The sequence below is a fragment of the Lipophrys pholis genome, assembly GCF_963383615.2.
Source record: "Lipophrys pholis genome assembly, chromosome: 9".
NCBI lineage: Eukaryota > Metazoa > Chordata > Actinopteri > Blenniiformes > Blenniidae > Lipophrys > Lipophrys pholis.
The window spans coordinates 31733291-31754297 of record NC_137639.1 but is presented as its reverse complement, the minus strand read 5'-3'; the positions used below and the strand labels follow the sequence as shown (position 1 = coordinate 31754297).

Here is a 21007-nt window from a genome sequence, read left to right as displayed (position 1 = left end):
TCAGCTGCTGAGACAGATGTGGCAGATTGTGGCTGAACATCTGACTTAACAACATATTTCATGATTTAATGTGATTGAGTGTTTTAATCCTCGCGAGCAGGATTCTCTTCACAGATGTTAGGGTTGTATCCCTCCACCCGAGGTCAAACTCACAGCGATTCAGATCATCCATCCGTTTCTTTTTCTCTTTCGTGGTTCTTTTCTCGGTGCAACATCTCCTCCACCTTCCTGTTCCTCTGCCCCTCCAGAGCCGGGCGTCTGCACCGTGTTCGGAGACCCGCACTACAACACCTTCGACGGGAGGACCTTCAACTTTCAGGGCACCTGTCAATACGTGCTGACTCGGGAGTGTGGTGGCGCCCCCTCAGGAGGCCCCGGGAACAACGTCAACAGCCCCGACTCCAGCTTCACGGTAGGACCCTCCTCCGAAGGCGTCATTGTCCCATCACTCCATCTTCTGTACGGATTAATCCTGTTCAGGGTCGCTGGAGCCCAGATACACCAGACAGGCTTCCCAGTCTGTGACACACACACACACACACACACACACACACACACACACACACACACACACACACACACACACACACACACACCTGGAGGCCATTTAGGGCCACCAGGTAACCTCACATGTATGTTTTTGGACCGTGTGAGAACCCCCCCCCCCACACACACACACACAGGAAGAACATGCAGACTCCTCACTGAAAGGCTCCGGCTGGTGTTTGAACCTGGAAACTTCTTGTTGTGAGGCGAGAGCCTTAACCCACTGCACCCACCTTAATGTTAAAATGTCTTTCTTCTGTGTCACACACAAATGCGTCCAAGTTAGGAAACCATAGCTGTTTTTTTTGACTCGTACTTTTTACTTGCTAATAACATTTGAAGCAGTTTTTGTTCTTTAGTTGTTCCTTCAGAACGTCTTTAGAAAGAACCCGTGGTAGAATAATCTGGTGCTGCTGCAGATGAATGTCTGGATGGCTGGAGGTGAAGAGTCTCTGCCGTTAAACTTCCAGGTCTTGGTGAAGAACGACGCCCGGCGGACTCGCTCCTTCTCCTGGACTCAGTCTGTGGAGGTCCGTCTGGGCGGCTTGATCCTCGGCCTGCATCAGCACCTGACGGTCCGGCGGAACGGCAGCCGCATCGCGCTGCCTTACCACGGCCCCGGCGTGCACATCGACCTGGACGGATACCTGCTCAAACTCACCACCATCGCAGGTGGATCACTGCTGCTCACGCTTCTCAGCTCCACCTCAGACCAGCATGGAGAACTAAAGACTTTAGATTAATACAGTTTCACTGAAAATAATAATCTAAAATACAACATAAAAGAAAATATTTGATGTGTGGGTTTACATCCTGCAGGTAAAACACCGCACTGACATTTTCTGTTCCAAATGTTCTGAATGTGTTTTATGTCTTGGTGTTAATGCTAATGCTAATGCTAATGCTAGTGCTAGTGCTAATGCTAGTGCTAGTGCTAGTGCTAGTGCTAGTGCTAGTGCTAGTGCTAGTGCTAAGATGAGCCCAGATCTTGTTGGTGTAAAGACTTTTGAAAGAGCAGGATCCATATGAACCAACGTGAAACCAAGCGTTTCTATTGGATGCAGAATTAGAATCAGACACTATTTTATACTGGAAAATACTGCAGTTGTTATATATATTCGAGGCATAGGTTTACAGTTTGTGCCGGGATCAAATCCAAACGATGGTGAAGTCTTTTCATGAGGTCCTTATTTCTGCTCTCGGCTGACTGACACATTAAAACTGGTTCATTTTGATAAGATAAATTCTGGTTGATTGAACTTCAGGTTGAAGAGACGTTACTGCAGATCCTTTCTGTTGAACTGCAGTTTGATGTACTTTGACTGATCTCTCCGTTGCTCCGCTCGTCCTCCGGTGTCTGCAGGGCTGGAGATCACCTGGGACGGCGACAGTTTCGTGGAGGTCGTAGCCGCCCCTCACCTGCGCGGGCGCCTCTGTGGCCTCTGTGGAAACTACAATGGCCACAAGCGCGACGACACGATGGGAGGTGACGGCCAGTTTAAGTTCGACGTGGACGAGTTTGCCGAGTCGTGGCGGGTGGAGGGGAACGAGGTCTGCGCCCAGCAGCACCCGCCCCGCAGGCCCACGTCCTTCCTGTGCGCCGGCAGCGTCAAGGTCAAGTTCAGGGCGCACCGCGAGTGTCAGAAGATCAAGTCCTGGGAGTTCCAGAAGTGCCACCGTGTCATCGACTTCGCTGCTTTTTACAGGTGAAGCAGAACCGAGTCCAGTTTACCGACACTGAACTGAAGACGCTTCACTGCTGGAGGACTTTACTCTGCATCATCACCATCATCATCATCACCATCGTCATCATCCTGGTTCAGAAACTAACCAAACGCTGCCCTCTGCAGGTCGTGTGTGACGGACATGTGTGAGTGTCCGGTTCATAAAAACTGCTTCTGCGAGTCGTTCATTGCCTACAGCCGAGCCTGCGAGAGGGAAGGAGTGCCGGTGCTGTGGAGGCCGGACTCCGTCTGTATGGGTGAGTGACGGAGGCACAGACCCTCCACACTGGGCCAGAGAGCGCTCCGAACAGGGTCAGGTGTTCTGGTGTCGGAACCGTATCCAGTTCATAGCATCACCAATTCTAAGGGTTTAGCTTGGAACAAAAGAGGAAATTAATCAACTTCAGGATACATTTAAATGGGCAATATGTACATTCTGGTACTCGGCATGGCAATATTTATTTATTTATTTATTTATTTATTTATTTATTTATTTATTTATTTATTTGTTTGTTTGTTTATTATTTCAATTATTACATTAATTAAAATTAGGTACGTATTTAATGGCCCAATGTAAAAATGTATTGGGGGGGGGGGGGGGGGTTCAAATGAAAAAAGTAATTAAATGATTAATACATAAACTGACGTGATTCAAGTGGAACAAAAACTGTAAAATAAAATCTCTGGAAGTTTTTAAAGTTTTCCAAAATGTAATTAAAAATAATGTAAACAACCTAAAAGTAGCAATGAAATCGGGTAATTTATTTTTCAAATGAAATGAATTAAAAGTAAATATCAAGAAAAAGGCAAGTGAAGAAAATTCTTGATCATTTTATTTATTTATTTATTTACTTTAACTCTTAATGTTCTCATCAGTCTGGCAGATGTCACACGTCTGGACGTAGAAAATCAGGAAGAGATTATTTTTGCCTCGTGAGGCAAAGCAGCTTTAAAGAACAGTTCAGCAGCTCAAAGAGCTTTAGGTCCACTAACATGTACAGCATGTAAAACAAGACAAGACGCCTTCTGAACGTCTGTTCGTCTGTTCCTTCCTCCTGCAGCCACTCAGTGTAAACACGACGCCGTCTACGACACCTGCGGCCCGGGCTGCACCAAAACCTGCGACAACTGGAACGAGATCGGGCCGTGCCACAAGCCGTGTGTGGCCGGCTGCCACTGCCCCGCCAACCTGGTGCTGTTCCAGGGCCGCTGCATCAAACCCACCGCCTGCCCCGGCCGGTGACCCTCGTGACCCCGGGCGGGAGGGTGGGGGTGCCGCTCCGGGACGGTCAGTGCCGGTGTCGTTTACGGGGTCCGGGTCCGTGAGACGCTGAAGGTCTGGAGGCGATCGATCAGGTGCAGAGAAGTTCTCAGGGTCCAAACTGTTGCAGCGACAGAGACGTCAGGAATCCGACTCGCCATGGCAGGCTGACGGAGGCTCGTCGTCCGCCTCTTGTGATACTATCCACCGCCACAGGGGGGCGCCAACAGACAGGAAAAAACTGAAATCCTCCCAGAAATCTCAGGGGCCCCAATTTGAAGATTTCACATCTCAGTTAATCTGCGGATCATTCAAGGAGTTTCTATTCAGACCAGAGGACTCGAGTTGGAGCCGAAACCACGTCTGAACTTCTTAAAACACTAAAGCGAGAATCTGGACTTCAGCGTTTGGAATAACGAGATTCAAAGCAAAGAAACTCTGATGCATCTTATCAAACCCTGGTGATCTGGATTCCATCATTTCATACTGTAAGCTCACCAGATGTATATGAGAGACACACAGCTCTCATATTATTATTAATTAATATTATTTGTTGTTGAAGTTGTTAATTTATATATCAGTCAATTGTCACGTTGTAGCAGGAGCCAGAATCATGAATATTATTGCGTTACAAATGATTTAAAGGGAAACGAGAAGCTATTTATGTGTTTGTCTGTTTGTGTTACTGTTTGAAGAGAAATGATGAACTGTGACTCGGTGGTCGTTGCTCCATCGCAGGGAAAACGTACTGTATCGTGTTCAGCTTGTTGTGCCTCGTAGCAAAGTGTTCCTGTAAACACACGTTTCACTTGACAAGAACTATTTAAGACCAGCAATATAATCTTTTCTCCAAGTCGACTCTCTGGCTGCCGTCTTTCCTCTCCGACGTGTCGAAGGTCACTCCAGCTCAAATCCTTTCCTTCCTACAGACAAATAAAATCCCTCGAGTTGGACGTTAATGAGACAAACAAGGTGAAGCTCTGTCGTGTCGTGATTAACATGAAGGTCTGGGCGGTTGGCATGTTCTTCCCTGCAGAATCATGGATTTTCTCCCACAAAGATAAAAAGTGTTTGAGGTTAATTAGTTAGTTCCTCTGAAGTCGTCTCTGGGAGTGTATAGGGTGTGTATATGAGTGTGTAGCTGTCTGTCTCTGTGTGTGTTTGTTCTGGTGACCCGTCCAGGGTGTAAACCAGCTGAGCTTCATTCTGCATCCCTGGAAGATGGAAGGATGGAACTCAGGAGGACAAAAGAGGTAAATATTGAAAACTGTTGGAGAAAAATAAATAAATATATATATATATATATATATATATATATATATATATATATATATATATATATACACAGTGCTCACAATAAGAGAAGTAAACTTGCATTTGTAGATCTTTAATACACCTCAGGTTTGTACAAACATACTTCACAGAAACAGCTTGAAAATAGAAACACTGAGAAATCCATCCATCCATCCATCCATCCATCCATCCATCCATCCATCCATCCATCCATCCATTGTTCCACTCTACGGAGGAAACTCATTTCAGCTGCTTGGATCCAGGATCTCCTTCTTTCAGTCATGACCCAAAGCTCATGACCATAGGTGAGGGGAGGAAGGAAGATGGAGCGGTAAATCCAGAGCCTCGCCTTTTGGCTTCGCTCCTTCTTCACCAGGACGGACCGATACAGCGACTGCAGAACTGCAGACGCTGCACCGACCCGCCTGTCGAGCTCACGCTCATGTCGCTCTGGTTAATCTGGTTTATGAAATAAAAACTAACTTCTTGAGATTCCAGCGATCTGATCATGTTTCTAACATGACGGCTGGAATCCCTGATGAAGAGTTTATCTAACAAGTGGATGTTTGTTTCGGTCGCCAGCGAATCCTAAAGGTTCACACAGTACGTGCAAATATTTAACCTCGAGATGTTCAGGTGTTTCAAAGGTTCACCTGTTTTTCTTCCCACCGGCTCGGGATGATGACGTGTTGTGTTAGTGTGTTGTGTTAGTGTGCTGTTGTGTTGTGGTGTTAGTGTGTTGTGGTGTTAGTGTGTTGTTGTGTTGTGGTGTTAGTGTGTTGTGTTGTGGTGTTAGTGTGTTGTTGTGTTGTGGTGTTAGTGTGTTGTGTTGTGGTGTTAGTGTGTTGTTGTGTTAGTGTGTTGTGTTAGTGTGTTGTTGTGTTAGTGTGTTGTTGTGTTAGTGTGTTGTTGTGTTGTGGTGTTAGTGTGTTGTTGTGTTAGTGTGTTGTTGTGTTAGTGTGTTGTGTTAGTGTGTTGTTGTTGTGTTGTGTTAGTGTGTTGTTGTGTTGTGTTAGTGTGTTGTGGTGTTGTTGTGTTGTGTTAGTGTGTTGTGGTGTTGTTGTGTTAGTGTGTTGTTGTGTTGTATTAGTGTGTTGTTGTGTAGTTGTGTTGTGTAGTTGTGTTGTATTAGTGTGTTGTTGTGTAGTTGTGTTGTTGTGTACTTGTGTTAGTGTGTAGTTGCGGGTCGTCCAAAAGCAAAGCGTCTGTCTGGAATCAGGTCTCTGTCTGCTGACCAACCACATCGAAGTGAAGTCTGTAACCCTGTGAACTGAAGATGGAGTGAACGCAGCCTCACTCTGCTGCAGAGTGAACGCGGCCCCACTCTGCTGCAGAGTGAACGCGGCCTCACTCTGCTGCAGAGTGAACGCGGCCCCACTCTGCTGCAGAGTGAACGCGGCCCCACTCTGCTGCAGAGTGAACGCGGCCCCACTCTGCTGCAGATTGTAATTAATGTGCAGAATGAAGGAATTCCTGCTCGTGGTGTTTTACAAGCCGTCTCTGAGTCGGTCGCTGGTGGAAACACCCCCCCAGTCACTCCTACATGCAGTGACACCCCCACAGTCACGCCTACATGCAGTGACACCCCCACAGTCACTCCTACATGCAGTGACACCCCCACAGTCACGCCTACATGCAGTGACACCCCCACAGTCACGCCTACATGCAGTGACACCCCCACAGTCACGCCTACATGCAGTGACACCCCCACAGTCACTCCTACATGCAGTGACACCCCCACAGTCACGCCTACATGCAGCGTTGTCGTGACGCCGCTTCTCACTTCAGGTGGTTCAGATGCAAAGCGACACTCAATCTGACCTGCTGCTTCGGTTACTGCAGAGTCACACTGAAAATAAAGTTTCATCTGCTGCAGCTCCAGAAGGAGAAATTCGTCACAAAGTTTATTGTTTTATCAGTTTTGTTCTTCACTTACAACATAAAGTAAAATGATTCCGATCTTCATCGTGATATTTATAAACTAACAAACGTTATATCTGCTAATACTCTGAGATACTGTGAAACTCTTCTCTTTATCTTCTACTTTTCCACTGAGTTGTGACGTTTAAAGACGCTCCTGCAGGCTCCAGTACTCTGATGATCACCGTCGCTCCACACAGTTTGAGATAAAACACAGATACACACTGATTCCTGCACTTTGTTCACCTCTTTGGCCTTTTCAGAATAACCACACGTCCACCTTCATTTCCACTGAAACGCTGGACGGCTGGAACGGTACCACGGTCAAATGTTTTCTATGAACGATATTCATGTTGTCTGTCTGGGAAAAGAAGAATGCAGCTGATAACAGCAAATAATAGGAAACTAAATCAGTGTGGAGTGATTGGTGTGTTTGTTTAGTGAGATGATGAACTCTAATCAGAAGGAATCAGGCTCATTAATCATCTACATCCAATCTGATAACTGATGATCGGATCAAAATCAGATCTGAAACATTTCAGGCAATCAGACACGTGACAATCGAACTGTTTCAGTCCATTGTCACATTTCTTGCCTGTTTTTTGACTTTGCGTCCTGATGACCTTTTTAACGCAACGATTTCAAGTGAAAACGTGAAACTTTTGTTGTGTTTTGGGTTTTAAGAGATTCAAGAGAACGAGAGTGAATCAACCAGATCAAATGAGCACAAATTATTATTGAACTGTGGAGAAATCAAAGAGTATTATTCCAGTTCCTCCTCACATCACATGATGGTGTTTATAAGATGACTCCGTCACTCTGAAACCCCAGAAATCAGACAGGATCAGTCTGATGGTTCGAGGCTCAGAATGGAAGTAAATGATGAACTGTGAGGAAAAGTGGAACATTTATGAGCTGAAATATCAGAATATTTTACTGTGAGTCAGTAAATTAACTTAATACTGCTGCTTCAGCTCTACTGGTGTATAAATCTACATTCATTTGAAAGAGAAGAGTCAGTATGTCTTTCTTGGCCTTTTACTGCCCCCTTGTGGTGAGAAACACAAACAGGCGCTTCAAACACAAACAAGCAAATTCAAACTAAAACCAACTAAACTTCATCACAGAAAGTTTAAAATCAGGTAAAAAAAACCTTTTGTATTTCATCTTTAAAACAGATGAGTGTTGAAACTCTGTTTTTCTAAAATCATCAAACCTAAATCTAAAAAAAAACCGATTCACTCGAGCACAGAATGCAGAAATCAGATTGAGGAGATCACGTTCAGACATTTCATCGTATTTTGCTCCTTTAAAACGAAGCAAAATGTTGAAATTGGACAAATTTTTTTATTTTCCATTTCAGGTTTTGTTATTTAATAGCTCATACTTTATAGTTGTATTCATTCAGCCTGTTTTACTTTAAATGTGTCTCTATCAGGCCCCTAACTTTAAAAACTAGTCCGTAAATGTCATGAACTCAGACTTCTGTGTTTGTGTATTAAAGATTTAGATTTTTTTGCAGTTTAACTACTTCAAGATCAAATTTAAATCTGAAACGAGGTGCAGACGATCGTTTTCAAGTCTCACTTGGTAAGTGGATGATAGACGAGCCGGACTTTGATTCGTTTCTTTCTCATTCACAGGATATTTCTAAGCAAACCAAAGTAATTCAGCAGCGACTCCTTCAGTCTGTCACTGACGAATGAAAAGACACGAGGAGAGAAATATTTCAAACCTGCTCATCTCCCTATGAAAACAAAACTCAAGAAGAACAGAAGCGATGATAAAACTAACTGCTTTAAGTACAGAAAATATGTATGTGCACTTCGATAGAGATTCCTCCAAACATCTCAGGTCAAATCTTCCTTTTCTCACGTTTTTGGCTTTACAAAACAAAATATACATCTAATTAAAAATACACTCTCAAAGTTCAAGGCTGGCCAGAAACACTAGGATGAAATGAAAAGAGACAAACTGAGATAAAGGGAGGAGGAGGAGGAGGAGGAGGAAGATGAGGAAGAGGAGGAAGAGGAGCAGAAGCACACTGACTCAGAGACTTCAGTCATCATCGCTGTCGCTGCCCGACTCGCTGAGCTGCAGGTCGTTTCCTGTGAAAAGCAGAAAGAAACAAAGCGAGTGAATCGTTTGTGTTGCTTCACTTCTACGGCAGGTCATTCATCCACCACAGGGAAGCTCCCCCCTCAGATACCCACGGAGTGTGTTCATGAGCTGGTTGTTGCCCTGCTGCCGGTCGGCCGCTCCGTTGGCGGCGGGGTGGCGGCTCGGCGAGGCCTGGCTGAGCGGCCGCGGGACGTCGTGCTCGCCGTCGCTGCTGCTGCTGTCGTCGCCGCTGCCCGAGGCGCTGGCCGAGTCCGAGGAGCTGCTGCTGCCGCTGGTGCTCATCTGCTCAATGATCTCCACCTCCGCTCGCAGCTCTGCACAGAGTCAGGAGGCCATCAGGACGGCGCCGCTTCGCCCCTCGTCTCCCCTCACCCAGACACTCAGCTACAACCACGCGGTCACTCTTCCACCTGAACCTGCTCACCTCTCTTGATGTCGTCCAGTTGAGGCTCTGGGGACGGATTGTCTTTGGACGGGGACGGGGACGTCTTGACGCCGGCTCCGGGTTTGGTCGGAGCCCGGAACTGAGAGCTGGTCTGGCTGGATCGAACAGACTGCTGCTCGATGCGAGCCTGGATCTTACTGCTGCCCTCCGCCCTGGAAATCACACACACACACACACACACACACACACACACACACACACACACACACACACACACACACACACACACACACACACACACACACACACACACACACACACACACACACACACACACACACACACACACACACACACACACACAGTCAGGCATTGCAAACATCTGGAGTTAGACAGGCCTGATCCGGACTCAAACTCATGACCCGAGTTGACAGGGCGAGCCGCTGTACAGCTTGAGTCACACGATGAAACAGAAATCAGAGAATTCTCTCGGCAGCATCCTGTCCACACTCTCATCTCTCACCTGGTTTTCTTCACCTGGATGCTGCTGCTCAGCTTCTCCAGGACGAACTCTCCCGTGTCGTGGTTGATGATGAGCACGCAGTCCTTCTGGTACGGCCGTTTGTTTCCTTTGAATACTGTCATTGGAGGCGTGGAGCCCTGAGAGAGGAACAAAGAAAACCACCAAATCTTATTTAGAGTCTGCTCCTCACTGGCAGAGCAGCTGTTTTCTTTCCAGACGGACTTACAGGAATGTGCGGTAGCGTTATGGTGACTTCATCTCCTTTGCCGACTTGCAGCTCTCCCTCGCAGCTCGTGTCGATGGACGCCGGTTTGAAGTCATCTGAAGAGGACACACATGAAAATCAAGTTGTGGACATGCGCCAACTTGACAATGACTCCATCTTCTAATTGTGATAGAAATATGTTTCATTTAAGTCTATATAAATGTGTTTCATTTTGGATAACTTCTTGTATGATAGTGTTTTGGTTGAAGCCTAAACTAGTCACTCTTTAGCCTTGGACATATCAATACATTCTTTCATTTTGTTATGCTGTCTTCTGGAGATTTAACTTTCCATTCTATTTATTCTGGAGCAAGGCTAAAAAGAATTTCCCTCTGGACTTAATAAAGTTATTCTTTTCTATTCTAAACTCAAAGTGTCAAGATGTACACAACAATATGTAAGGAAGTTTTATTTACCCGAGTATAACGCAAGGCAACAGAATTGTGTATTATAAAAAGGATCTGGGAGAATAAGCAGAACGCTGATGTAGATGTTGAGACATGTAAAGCTGAACAATAAAACTCAAACCCTACGAATATGATAGAGAGACTGATGTATTTATAAAACCTACTTGATCCTGATCATTGGTTGTTATGCAAGACAGCGTGTCAGAACACGTGAGCAGAACAAACCCTCTTCCTTTCGCCTGGTGCAGAAGCTTTCTAGTTTCAGGTTTTATGGTTTTAGCTCAGCTCTCTACACTCACATCTGATGGTGTGAAAAGAAGATTTTGGCCTCTTCTCGAAGCTTTCCCCGAGCTTCAACACATGCTCCTCTTTGTCCAGCAGCGGGTTGGTGCTCCCGTTCATTTCGACTGCGTTCCTCAGAAATATCTTATAATCCCATTTATCTTAAAGAGGACAAATGGTCGCGGGAACCCGGGAAACTTTACGGGAATAAAGAAGCCAAATATAAGACAAAGTTGGCTGCGTGCGGCTAACCATAGCAAAACAACCCTGACGTCATCAAGAGATGCCAACTTCCGCCGGCGGTTTATAAATAACGAAAATAAATAATATTACATTTTTTAAATACACACCTAAAATCGTGCATAGCTTGGATTATATTCCAAGTGCCATATGTTTATTTATTCAATAATAAGTAGTTGTTTTGCAAAGTCGATTTTCAATCAGGAACTGAGTCACAAAGAAGGGGACGGATTTAAGTGACGGACAGGATGAAGGCAACGCGACTTTAAGAGTGTTTTCAGTTTTTAAAAACTCTTTGGGTAAAATAACTTGACACAGTTTGTGTCATGTCAGCAGTTTTGCGTTGGGAGTCACATCAAGCTCAGGCCTCGGCAGATTAAGCAGTATGTCGCTGTCGGAGAGTGAAAACGTGTGTGATTTAGAGAATCCGTCGCCGCTTTCTAAGGAATCAGAGCAGAAAGAGGAAGAAACGTCCTCATGTGTCCCGGATCAAGATCACATCTCTGCGATTTCCAGAGTTCTGACCCCCGACGAGCTTAAGAGACTCGGCACAGAAAGGAATCTGGTCTCAGACTTCAAACAGATGAAGCTGGAGAAAGAAGCTCAGAAAAACTGGGACCTGTTTTACAAAAGAAACACCACCAATTTCTTTAAAGACAGACACTGGACCACCAGGGAGTTTCAGGAGCTCAGAGCCTGCAGAGAGGTGAGGAGGAGACGGAATACCCTTCCCTCAATCTGTTATGTCATAATCATAGAATGTGGGATCAAAATCCATAATACAACTGAAATGCTTCAATGGGATGATTTTGCAGGTTTCAAGTCAAAACTATGTGACCAATTTATTCATAGAATTGATAATATAGGCCTAAATAAACCATAGGCTTCAGCCTATTCCTTTCCTTGATCATTTAAAGTATATACTATATCACTACAAGAGTCTTCTGGTTGAAGATGGAACGATCCAGTGGGAAAAGATGCAGAACAGACTTTTGATATCGTGACTGATTCTGTCTGATTGGAGGCAACATCGATGGGCTTGAACGACTAATAACTGATCTTCACTCTGGTCTGATGTGTAGTTTGAGTCCCAGAAGCTCGTGCTGCTGGAGGCCGGCTGCGGAGTTGGAAACTGCATCTTTCCTCTGCTGGAGGACGACCGGAACATCTTCGTTTACGCCTGCGACTTCTCGCCACGAGCTGTGGAGTTTGTCAAAGTAAGAAGTTTCCATGAGCTGCTCCCCTCAGTCGGCGGAACGGGAGGTTTAACCAAACAGTTCAAAAGACTGACGGACAACCGGATTTCAAATCTGGATCCAGTCACTAAAATGTGTGTTTGCTGTTGGTTCCCCAGCAGAACCCTCTGTACCGCCCCGAGCGCTGCAGCGCCTTCCAGTGTGACTTAACCAGAGGGGATCTGACGGACAGCGTCCCCGAGGGAAGCGTGGACGTCGTCACGCTCGTCTTCGTCCTGTCGGCTGTTCATCCCGACAAGATGAGTCTGGTGGTGGAGAACCTCTACAAGGTGAGAGCAGAGCAGAGCGCCGGGCTCACGAGGGGCTCTGATTGGTTGGATTTGTTTTCACATTTTCTTCTCCAGAATTCATTCATGTGCAGAGATGGCACTTCACCACGTTCACCACGATCTTACAAATATCTGAGCTTCCACTCTGTACTGGTACCTAGTACCTGGTTCCATGCCGACCGCTGTAATCTGAGTTTCTCTCTGGCGTTCAGGTGCTGAAGCCCGGCGGCGTCGTCCTGTTCAGGGACTACGGGCTGAACGACCACGCCATGCTGAGATTTAAATCCGCCAGCAAGCTGGGGGAGAATTTCTACGTCCGCCAAGATGGCACAAGGTCGTACTTCTTCTCCAGAGGTCAGTCAATGAACTTTCCTATGTGTGTGTGAGAAGGAGCTGCTCAGAGTGGATCACCTGGTTCCGGCAGCCGCGGTCGGGCCGGGCCGGGCCGGGCCGGGCCATTCCGACTGAAAGGAAGAAAAATGTGATTTTGTATTTTGTTGTTTCTCGATACACTAAGAAATGAGTGCAGACATCAGATATGTGGTCAGAAAGTGCAGCTTTAATTCTGTGATTGTCTTCAGAGCTAAAATGCATAAAAACAATCCCAAAATAAAAGTAAATGAGACTTTTGCTTTTAGCTGAAAATTCGATAAATCAATATTAGTTGCCCTGCTTTACCAAGAAGACAGAAGCTCAGCGCCTTGGACACTCTGACAGGAAGGAATGTGTCTTTATCGTTTACCTTCATTAATGTTGGATTCATCCACTGAACTATTTCAACAATTAAACTCTTTTGTTGTCGAATCTTTTCTGTGTTTTATTTCTGATTTCTCATTGTAAAGATCGTTCTTCCTGAGAACTCTGCGTTTGCTCTCAGAGTTCCTGGCCCGGCTCTTCGAGGGTTCCGGGTTCCGATCCGCCGCCAACGACTACGTCCAGAGAGAAACCGTCAACAAGAAGGAGGGACTGAGCGTCTCCAGAGTCTTCCTGCAGAGCAAGTTCACCAGACCTGCTGCTCAGTGACCACGTTCCTCTCCGTGAGTTTAACCTTTCAGAATAAAGCCTGGAAACTAAAACCATCAGAGGTTCATGACTGCGTTCATCATGGAACCCGAGACCTTCTGCCTCCGACTGTTTCACCTGAAGGTTCAGACTCGGAGTGAATCCAGATTCTTCTGAACATGAACGTTTTGAAATCTGGATTAAGGATGAAGACGTTTTCCCGCCGCATGACGGAAGATTTCCTCTTGAGAAACTTTGGACTTTGAACTTGATCCGTTTTCATTCAGGCGACGTGTTGGAGGCTGAACAAGAGATGACTCCACACACACACACACGCACACACGCACGCACACACACACACGCTCCGCCTCAGATTGCGATCTGACGGTTAAACTGCATCATTTCCTATGAATAGATTTTATTGTTATTTTTGGATAAACACATTTTTATCACCATGATTGATTGTTTCTTTCTTCCTTATTTCTGATGCAGCAAATACAAATCATATTTATTATTTATGTATTTATTCATATACATTTATACAGTTAAACTGTCATGGTTTTTAGGTGTGATCACTTTCAGCTCATTAAATGAGACAGAAAGAAACCTTTATAAATGTTTAGTTACAAGTACAACCTCCAAACCGGCAGCTTAGTATGTCGACTTAATTAAATCAGAATGTCTTATGATATTATGATTTTATTACCCCCCCCCCCATGACAAGTAAAAAGAAGAACTGCCACGGAAGCAGAAGGGACCATGAAGGGAGGACGCAGGAATAAGAGCGGGTGTGAAACGCTGTGGCTGTGGCTTCCTGTTTGTTGAAGGTGTCGCTCTCGTTTCCTGCCTCGGCCACAAATACAAACTCCGACTTCTCTTCACCTCCAACGGCTGACGGAGGGAAAGTTAAAGTTCTGCCATGAGAACCGGCTGAATGACACCGGAGACATATTCAATGATTTTAATCATTTTGTCTTGTTTTTCTCGACATGTTTTTAGGTGTTTAGAGGTAAAAATAAAAGTCACACAGAAGCTGAAACTACTTCTACCCGCTGATGGTCGTGACGCCGTTTCACACCTTTTTAAAAAAAAATTTTTTATGCAGCCAGTTTTTACGTCGCAGCTCAACATCGATTCCTCTTTCTCTAAAGTCCCAGAGGCACTGGACAGGACGCTCTATACTTCTGAAACGCATTTATCATTTTATATATATATCATTTATTTATTTTGAAATATATATATAAAATTTATATATGTATTTATATATATATATATATATAATTTTTTTTAAATATATAGTTTTTATTTATATATATAATTTATTTATTTTGAAATATATATGTATATAATTTATATTTGTATTTATATATATATATATATATATATAATTTTTTTTAAATATATAGTTTTCATTTATATATATAATTTTTTTATTTTGAAATATATATATATATATATATATATAATATATAATTTATATTTGTATATATATAAATAAGTTTTTAAATACATAGTTTTTATTTATATATATAATTTATTTATTTTGAAATATATATATATCATTTATATTTGTATTTATATATATATATATATATATATAATTTTTTTTAAATATATAGTTTTTATTTATATATATGATTTATTTATATTTATATATAGATATAGATAGGTGTTTTTTTTAACTAAGGCACTCGGACAGACTTCTAATGTTCACACTCACAATGTTCACACTCACAATGTTCACACTCACAGTGTTTACACTCACAGTGTTCACACTCACAGTGTTCACACTCACAATGTTCACACTCACAATGTTTACACTCACAACTCTTTATCTGAAGGCTTGATAATCATTTTCCATGTATTTCATGTCGGTTTGATTCTTTGTATTTCTGCTCACTGTTGTGAATAAGATTTTGTGCTTTAATATTCCCTTTTTAGAGATTTTAATTAATCTGCAGCCAATAATAATCCCTGACAACATTTTGGACTGAATTTTAGAGATTTACATTTTTAACTAAAGAGCTGATAGTGAGAGTTAGTGAGTAATTACTGCTTTGATATTCGAACTGTAGTTAAAATGACTAAAGTTTCAGTGTAAACTTCTGTGGTTGTGGGAATTGTTTCCATCTGGTTTGCATCAAAACACTTGTTTTTGTAAATCTTTAATCAAACATTAATTGTTGGGAAGACAAGAAGTTCATCACCTGAAACTTCGATAATGAGCGGCTGAAGCTGCTTCTTCCTCAGTGGCGATATACGATCCCAACTTTTCAAACAAGTTTATTAGATTGAAAACTTTACAGCATTGTGGTCCTTTCTTTTTTATTTGTGCTTCTTTTTCTTTACATGAATTTGCAAAAGTTCACATTAGTGCCGTCTTTGAGGATTCCACAGATATGGAGAGATTATAAAATCTGTGATGAATCGAAGTGATGAGTCTGTTGGTTGGAAGACGAGAAGGGACAAAAACACACGAGTGTGTTTGTTTACTATTGTTGGATCGTTTTCGATCAGCTGTTTGGATCCGACTCGACTCGCTCAGCTCATCAACCTGGAAAGAAGCAGAGCGACTCGAGGCGTTAGACTTTTATCTCCATGAAAAATCGATCTTCAGTCTTTAGCCGCCGTCTATGTTGTCTGTCATTGTTCATACAAAACAACGCCTTGTTTATTCAACGCTTTCAAGTAATAACACAAAACTTTCATAGCGTTTTGTGTTTCCGTTTACACAACAACCGAGCTTGAAGTCACTGAAAACACAACGTTTTGAAAACGGCTCTCAACGGGAAACTTTTCGAAAACACTCCAACTCTGGAAACGGGAGAAAACTTTGACAGTCACCGTAATAACAATCCAACTTGGTAGTTTTATTTTGACAGTCACCGTAATAACAATCCAACTTGGTAGTTTTATTTTGACAGTCACCGTAATAACAATCCAACTTGGTAGTTTTATTTTGACAGTCACCGTAATAACAATCCAACTTGGTAGTTTTACTTTGACAGTCACCGTAATAACAATCCAACTTGGTAGTTTTATTTTGACAGTCACCGTAATAACAATCCAACTTGGTAGTTTTATTTTGACAGTCACCGTAATAACAATCCAACTTGGTAGTTTTACTTTGACAGTCACCGTAATAACAATCCAACTTGGTAGTTTTATTTTGACAGTCACCGTAATAACAATCCAACTTGGTAGTTTTATTTTGACAGTCACCGTAATAACAATCCAACTTGGTAGTTTTACTTTGACAGTCACCGTAATAACAATCCAACTTGGTAGTTTTATTTTGACAGTCACCGTAATAACTATCCAACTTGGTAGTTTTATTTTGACAGTCACCGTAATAACTATCCAACTTGGTAGTTTTATTTTGACAGTCACCGTAATAACTACCCAACTTGGTAGTTTTATTTTGACAGTCACCGTAATAACTATCCAACTTGGTAGTTTTATTTTGACAGTCACCGTAATAACAATCCAACTTGGTAGTTTTACTTTGACAGTCACCGTAATAACAATCCAACTTGGTAGTTTTATTTTGACAGTCACCGTAATAACAATCCAACTTGGTAGTTTTATTTTGACAGTCACCGTAATAACAATCCAACTTGGTAGTTTTACTTTGACAGTCACCGTAATAACAATCCAACTTGGTAGTTTTATTTTGACAGTCACCGTAATAACAATCCAACTTGGTAGTTTTATTTTGACAGTCACCGTAATAACAATCCAACTTGGTAGTTTTACTTTGACAGTCACCGTAATAACAATCCAACTTGGTAGTTTTATTTTGACAGTCACCGTAATAACTATCCAACTTGGTAGTTTTATTTTGACAGTCACCGTAATAACTATCCAACTTGGTAGTTTTATTTTGACAGTCACCGTAATAACTACCCAACTTGGTAGTTTTATTTTGACAGTCACCGTAATAACTATCCAACTTGGTAGTTTTATTTTGACAGTCACCGTAATAACAATCCAACTTGGTAGTTTTATTTTGACAGTCACCGTAATAACAATCCAACTTGGTAGTTTTATTTTGACAGTCACCGTAATAACTATCCAACTTGGTAGTTTTATTTTGACAGTCACCGTAATAACTACCCAACTTGGTAGTTTTATTTTGACAGTCACCGTAATAACTACCCAACTTGGTAGTTTTATTTTGACAGTCACCGTAATAACTATCCAACTTGGTAGTTTTATTTTGACAGTCACAATAATAACTATCCAACTTGGTAGTTTTATTTTGACAGTCACCGTAATAGCGGTGAATAACTTGATGGTCTGTCCACTAGAATGTCCATGTTCTCCAGTGTTAATGCTTAGAGCTCATTGTTCTGTGTGTGCATGCTTCACTACTAAAACAAACAGCGCCAACTCCTGGCCCAGCATGGAAACTACGTCGTTTCAGCGTTTCTAACGTTGTCGTGTAAACAGACACGGTTTTCTAACGTCGTGTAAACAGACACGGTTTTGTAACGTTGTCGTGTAAACAGACATGGTTTTCTAACGTCGTGTAAACAGACACGGTTTTGTAACGTTGTCGTGTAAACAGACATGGTTTTCTAACGTTGTCGTGTAAACAGACACGGTTTTCTAACGTTGTCGTGTAAACAGACACGGTTTTGTAACGTTGTCGTGTAAACAGACACGGTTTTCTAACGTTGTCGTGTAAACAGACACGGTTTTGTAACGTTGTCGTGTAAACAGACACGGTTTTCTAACGTTGTCGTGTAAACAGACACGGTTTTCTAACGTTGTCGTGTAAACAGACATGGTTTTGTAACGTTGTCGTGTAAACAGACATGGTTTTGTAACGTTGTCGTGTAAACAGACACGGTTTTCTAACGTTGTCGTGTAAACAGACATGGTTTTCTAACGTCATGTAAACAGACACGGTTTTCTAACGTTGTCGTGTAAACAGACATGGTTTTGTAACGTTGTCGTGTAAACAGACACGGTTTTGTAACGTTGTCATGTAAACAGACATGGTTTTGTAACGTTGTCGTGTAAACAGACACGGTTTTCTAACGTTGTCGTGTAAACAGACATGGTTTTCTAACGTCATGTAAACAGACACGGTTTTCTAACGTTGTCGTGTAAACAGACATGGTTTTCTAACTGAACTGAAGTAAAAACTAAAAAAGCTTTTCCCCTGGGTCTGAATCTCCGCCATACCTTCGACCGAGAGGTTGATGAAATGTCCCATCGCCGTCTCCTCGGGACAATCGGCCCGACACTGGAAGCGCCCGGCGTCCTCGGCTCGGACCTCCAGTATCTCCGTCACCACCCGCCGGCGGCGCTTGTTTCCAGCACGCTCCGTCTCGTTCACGGTGGTGAAGAACCTCCCGGGGTCGTTGAGCTCAACAGGTTGAGGGTCGTGTTTGTGCCAGGCGGCGTGCAGAGGGTCACACTGGACCAGGTCGTAGTGCGTCTCACAGGACAGCAGGACGGACGAACCTCTGGGGACCCTGATGGACGCCTGAGGGTAGAAGACCTCTACGGTGGCTGGAAGAGGACAACCATCCAGCTGCTGAAGGTTTCACCAGGAGAACGATCCTGCTCCACTCTGGTTCTGCTCTGGTTCTGTTCTGGTTCTGCTCTGGTTCTGCTCTGGTTCTTCTGTTCTGGTTCTTCTGTTCTGGTTCTGTTCTGGTTCTGCTCTGGTTCTGTTCTGGTTCTGTTCTGGTTCTTCTGCTCTGGTTCTACTCTGGTTCTGTTCTGGTTCTGCTCTGATTCTGCTCTGGTTCTGCTCTGGTTCTGCTCTGGTTCTGTTCTGGTTCTGCTCTGATTCTGCTCTGGTTCTGCTCTGGTTCTGCTCTGGTTCTTCTGTTCTGGTTCTATTCTGGTTCTGCTCTGGTTCTGTTCTGGTTTTGTTCTGGTTCTTCTGTTCTGGTTCTTCTGTTCTGGTTCTGTTCTGGTTCTGATTCTTCTCTGGTTCTGCTCTGGTTCTGCTCACTGCAGCTCCACTGAGTGGCTTCAAATATCAGAACGTTTTACGGTTTATTTATTTTTGTAAAAAAAGAAAATGATTGAAAATGACATTTTTCTTTTAATGATTATAATTATAATTATTTTAAAGTATTTAAGAACAAGAAACTTCTGATCTTATAAAAAATTACTAAATTAATCAACACTAATTTTGATGTTATAGTGATAGTATTTTGTAATTACCGGTTATTAATTTCAGACGAAGCAAAAAACTTACATGCAAATAATGAAAACACACACACACACACACACACACACACACACACACACACACACACACACACACACACACACACACACACACACACACACACACACACATATACGTGTGTGTATTATTATTATTATTATTGTTGTTGTTGTTGTTTATTGTTTACATTGTACAGAGAGTTCACAGTTTACCGAAGCCGAGTTCCTACGTTAAACATTCCCGGCCAATAAAGCGGATTCAATTCAATTAAACAACAAAAGGCTTTAATTTGAAAGTTCTACTATTTGGGTGAAATTATTGGGGGAAAGACGACCCCTCAATACTCTTCTGGTTTTTTAAGATGCCCCCTGCAATACTGCAATCTTCTGCAGTACTAACAACCATTCAGGTCTTTCCTGACTTCTGGATTGGATCTTTAATTTGGCCTGGAGCCAGAATGACTCTTATTTTGGAATTTGGATCTGATCGGATTGTTTGCTGCAGTGAAACTCTCACTTCACGTTCAGCTTCTGTTCAGTCATTCTTTCACTTGTTTTTCATTCCTCACTCAGAATCAAATATTAAAACGTTTCCTCACCGTTCTCCGGAGCAGACGATGTAATCATCATCATCATCATCATCATCACCATCAGGACTGCAGGTCCAGTTAGACGAGTCATGGTCCAACTCCGTGAGACCACTGAAGGACGGCAAGACCATAGAACCAGTAGCACATGAAAGGTAGAAAGGTGTGTGTGTGTGTGTGTGTGTGTGTGTGTGGAGGATGTGGTGTGTGTGTGTGTGTGTGTGTGTGTGTGTGTGTGTGTGTGTGTGTGTGTGTGTGTGTGTGTGTGTGTGTGTGTGTGTGGAGGATGTGGTGTGTGTGTGTGTGTGTGTGTGTGTGTGTGTGTGTGTGTGTGTGTGTGTGTGTCAGTAGCTGCTCTCCTTCTGACCACCAGAAGGTTTTTCCGTCTTGGTTGTTTCCACTGTTGCTCTGACGAGACACAGAAAACGTTTCTCATACTTTCAATCCTGTTTTCAAGCTGTTTGAATTTACTGGTGAAAGAAGTTCAACTTTTCTATATATTACTTGTGATATATATATATATATACTTGTGTGTATATATCTGGCAGTTTGTCTGAACCAGGGGTGTCAAACTCCTCCTCAGCCAGACGTCCTCTTGCCTGGAGCGGATCAGTAGAATACTTCCCTCGTAACCTTTAACTTTAAACTTTGACTTTTCTCTTTGTTGTGGTTCAGAGGATACTTCATTAAAAACCTTCTGTATTTTCACAAAACCAAGCAATTAGGACAGA

At 43.0% G+C, this 21007-nt stretch overlaps 4 protein-coding genes across 5 annotated transcripts in view; 2 read left to right on the top strand and 2 right to left on the bottom strand.

Moving 5' to 3' along the window:
- bmper (BMP binding endothelial regulator) overlaps positions 1 to 4506 on the top strand; it is a gene marked incomplete at its 5' end in the record, with an annotated part of 36116 nt that extends 31610 nt beyond the window's left edge. Inside the window, 5 exons of the mRNA XM_080471041.1 lie at positions 249 to 412; positions 1017 to 1218; positions 1910 to 2252; positions 2397 to 2527; positions 3332 to 4506. Coding sequence (XP_080327167.1) covers positions 249 to 412; positions 1017 to 1218; positions 1910 to 2252; positions 2397 to 2527; positions 3332 to 3513 — 1022 coding nt within the window. The 3' untranslated portion in view covers positions 3514 to 4506. The remainder of the gene's footprint in view (positions 1 to 248; positions 413 to 1016; positions 1219 to 1909; positions 2253 to 2396; positions 2528 to 3331) is intronic.
- A 2209-nt stretch (positions 4507 to 6715) lies between these two features.
- eaf1 (ELL associated factor 1) lies at positions 6716 to 11022 on the bottom strand. The gene is made up of 6 exons (XM_080471050.1): positions 10745 to 11022; positions 10000 to 10094; positions 9774 to 9910; positions 9290 to 9462; positions 8958 to 9179; positions 6716 to 8852 (listed from the first exon to the last, which is right to left on the bottom strand). The coding sequence occupies exons 1-6, from the start codon at positions 10845 to 10847 to the stop codon at positions 8803 to 8805; spliced, it is 780 nt and encodes a 259-aa protein (XP_080327176.1). The 5' UTR covers positions 10848 to 11022; the 3' UTR covers positions 6716 to 8802.
- On the top strand, positions 10993 to 14180 carry mettl6 (methyltransferase 6, methylcytidine). 2 transcript variants are annotated; one of them, XM_080471048.1, is made up of 5 exons: positions 10993 to 11673; positions 12050 to 12184; positions 12322 to 12492; positions 12705 to 12846; positions 13370 to 14180. In XM_080471048.1, exons 1-5 carry the CDS (start codon positions 11353 to 11355, stop codon positions 13513 to 13515), a joined length of 915 nt encoding a protein of 304 aa, XP_080327174.1. In that variant the 5' UTR covers positions 10993 to 11352; the 3' UTR covers positions 13516 to 14180. The 2 variants fall into 2 exon arrangements, with proteins under 2 accessions (XP_080327174.1, XP_080327175.1); XM_080471049.1 differs by having other exon boundaries at positions 11196 to 11673; positions 13335 to 13951.
- Positions 14181 to 15761: 1581 nt separating this feature from the next.
- LOC308114291 (uncharacterized protein) lies at positions 15762 to 20634 on the bottom strand. Its single transcript, XM_080471051.1, has 3 exons — positions 20289 to 20634; positions 18688 to 19017; positions 15762 to 16048 (listed from the first exon to the last, which is right to left on the bottom strand). The coding sequence occupies exons 1-3, from the start codon at positions 20368 to 20370 to the stop codon at positions 16044 to 16046; spliced, it is 417 nt and encodes a 138-aa protein (XP_080327177.1). The 5' UTR covers positions 20371 to 20634; the 3' UTR covers positions 15762 to 16043.
- Positions 20635 to 21007: the final 373 nt, after the last annotated feature.

Coding starts and splice junctions, on each gene's coding strand:
- eaf1 (XM_080471050.1), bottom strand. CDS start 10,847: ATGAACGGGAGCACCAACCCGCTGCTGGACAAAGAGGAGCATGTGTTG. Junction 9,911..9,999: donor TAACGCTACCGCACATTCCT/GTAAGTCCGTCT, acceptor TTCCTCTCTCAG/GGCTCCACGCCTCCAATGAC. Junction 9,463..9,773: donor ATCCAGGTGAAGAAAACCAG/GTGAGAGATGAG, acceptor TGTGATTTCCAG/GGCGGAGGGCAGCAGTAAGA.
- LOC308114291 (XM_080471051.1), bottom strand. CDS start 20,370: ATGACTCGTCTAACTGGACCTGCAGTCCTGATGGTGATGATGATGATG. Junction 19,018..20,288: donor ATCGTCTGCTCCGGAGAACG/GTGAGGAAACGT, acceptor GTCCTCTTCCAG/CCACCGTAGAGGTCTTCTAC.
- mettl6 (XM_080471048.1), top strand. CDS start 11,353: ATGTCGCTGTCGGAGAGTGAAAACGTGTGTGATTTAGAGAATCCGTCG. Junction 12,493..12,704: donor TGGTGGAGAACCTCTACAAG/GTGAGAGCAGAG, acceptor TCTGGCGTTCAG/GTGCTGAAGCCCGGCGGCGT. Junction 12,847..13,369: donor GTCGTACTTCTTCTCCAGAG/GTCAGTCAATGA, acceptor GTTTGCTCTCAG/AGTTCCTGGCCCGGCTCTTC.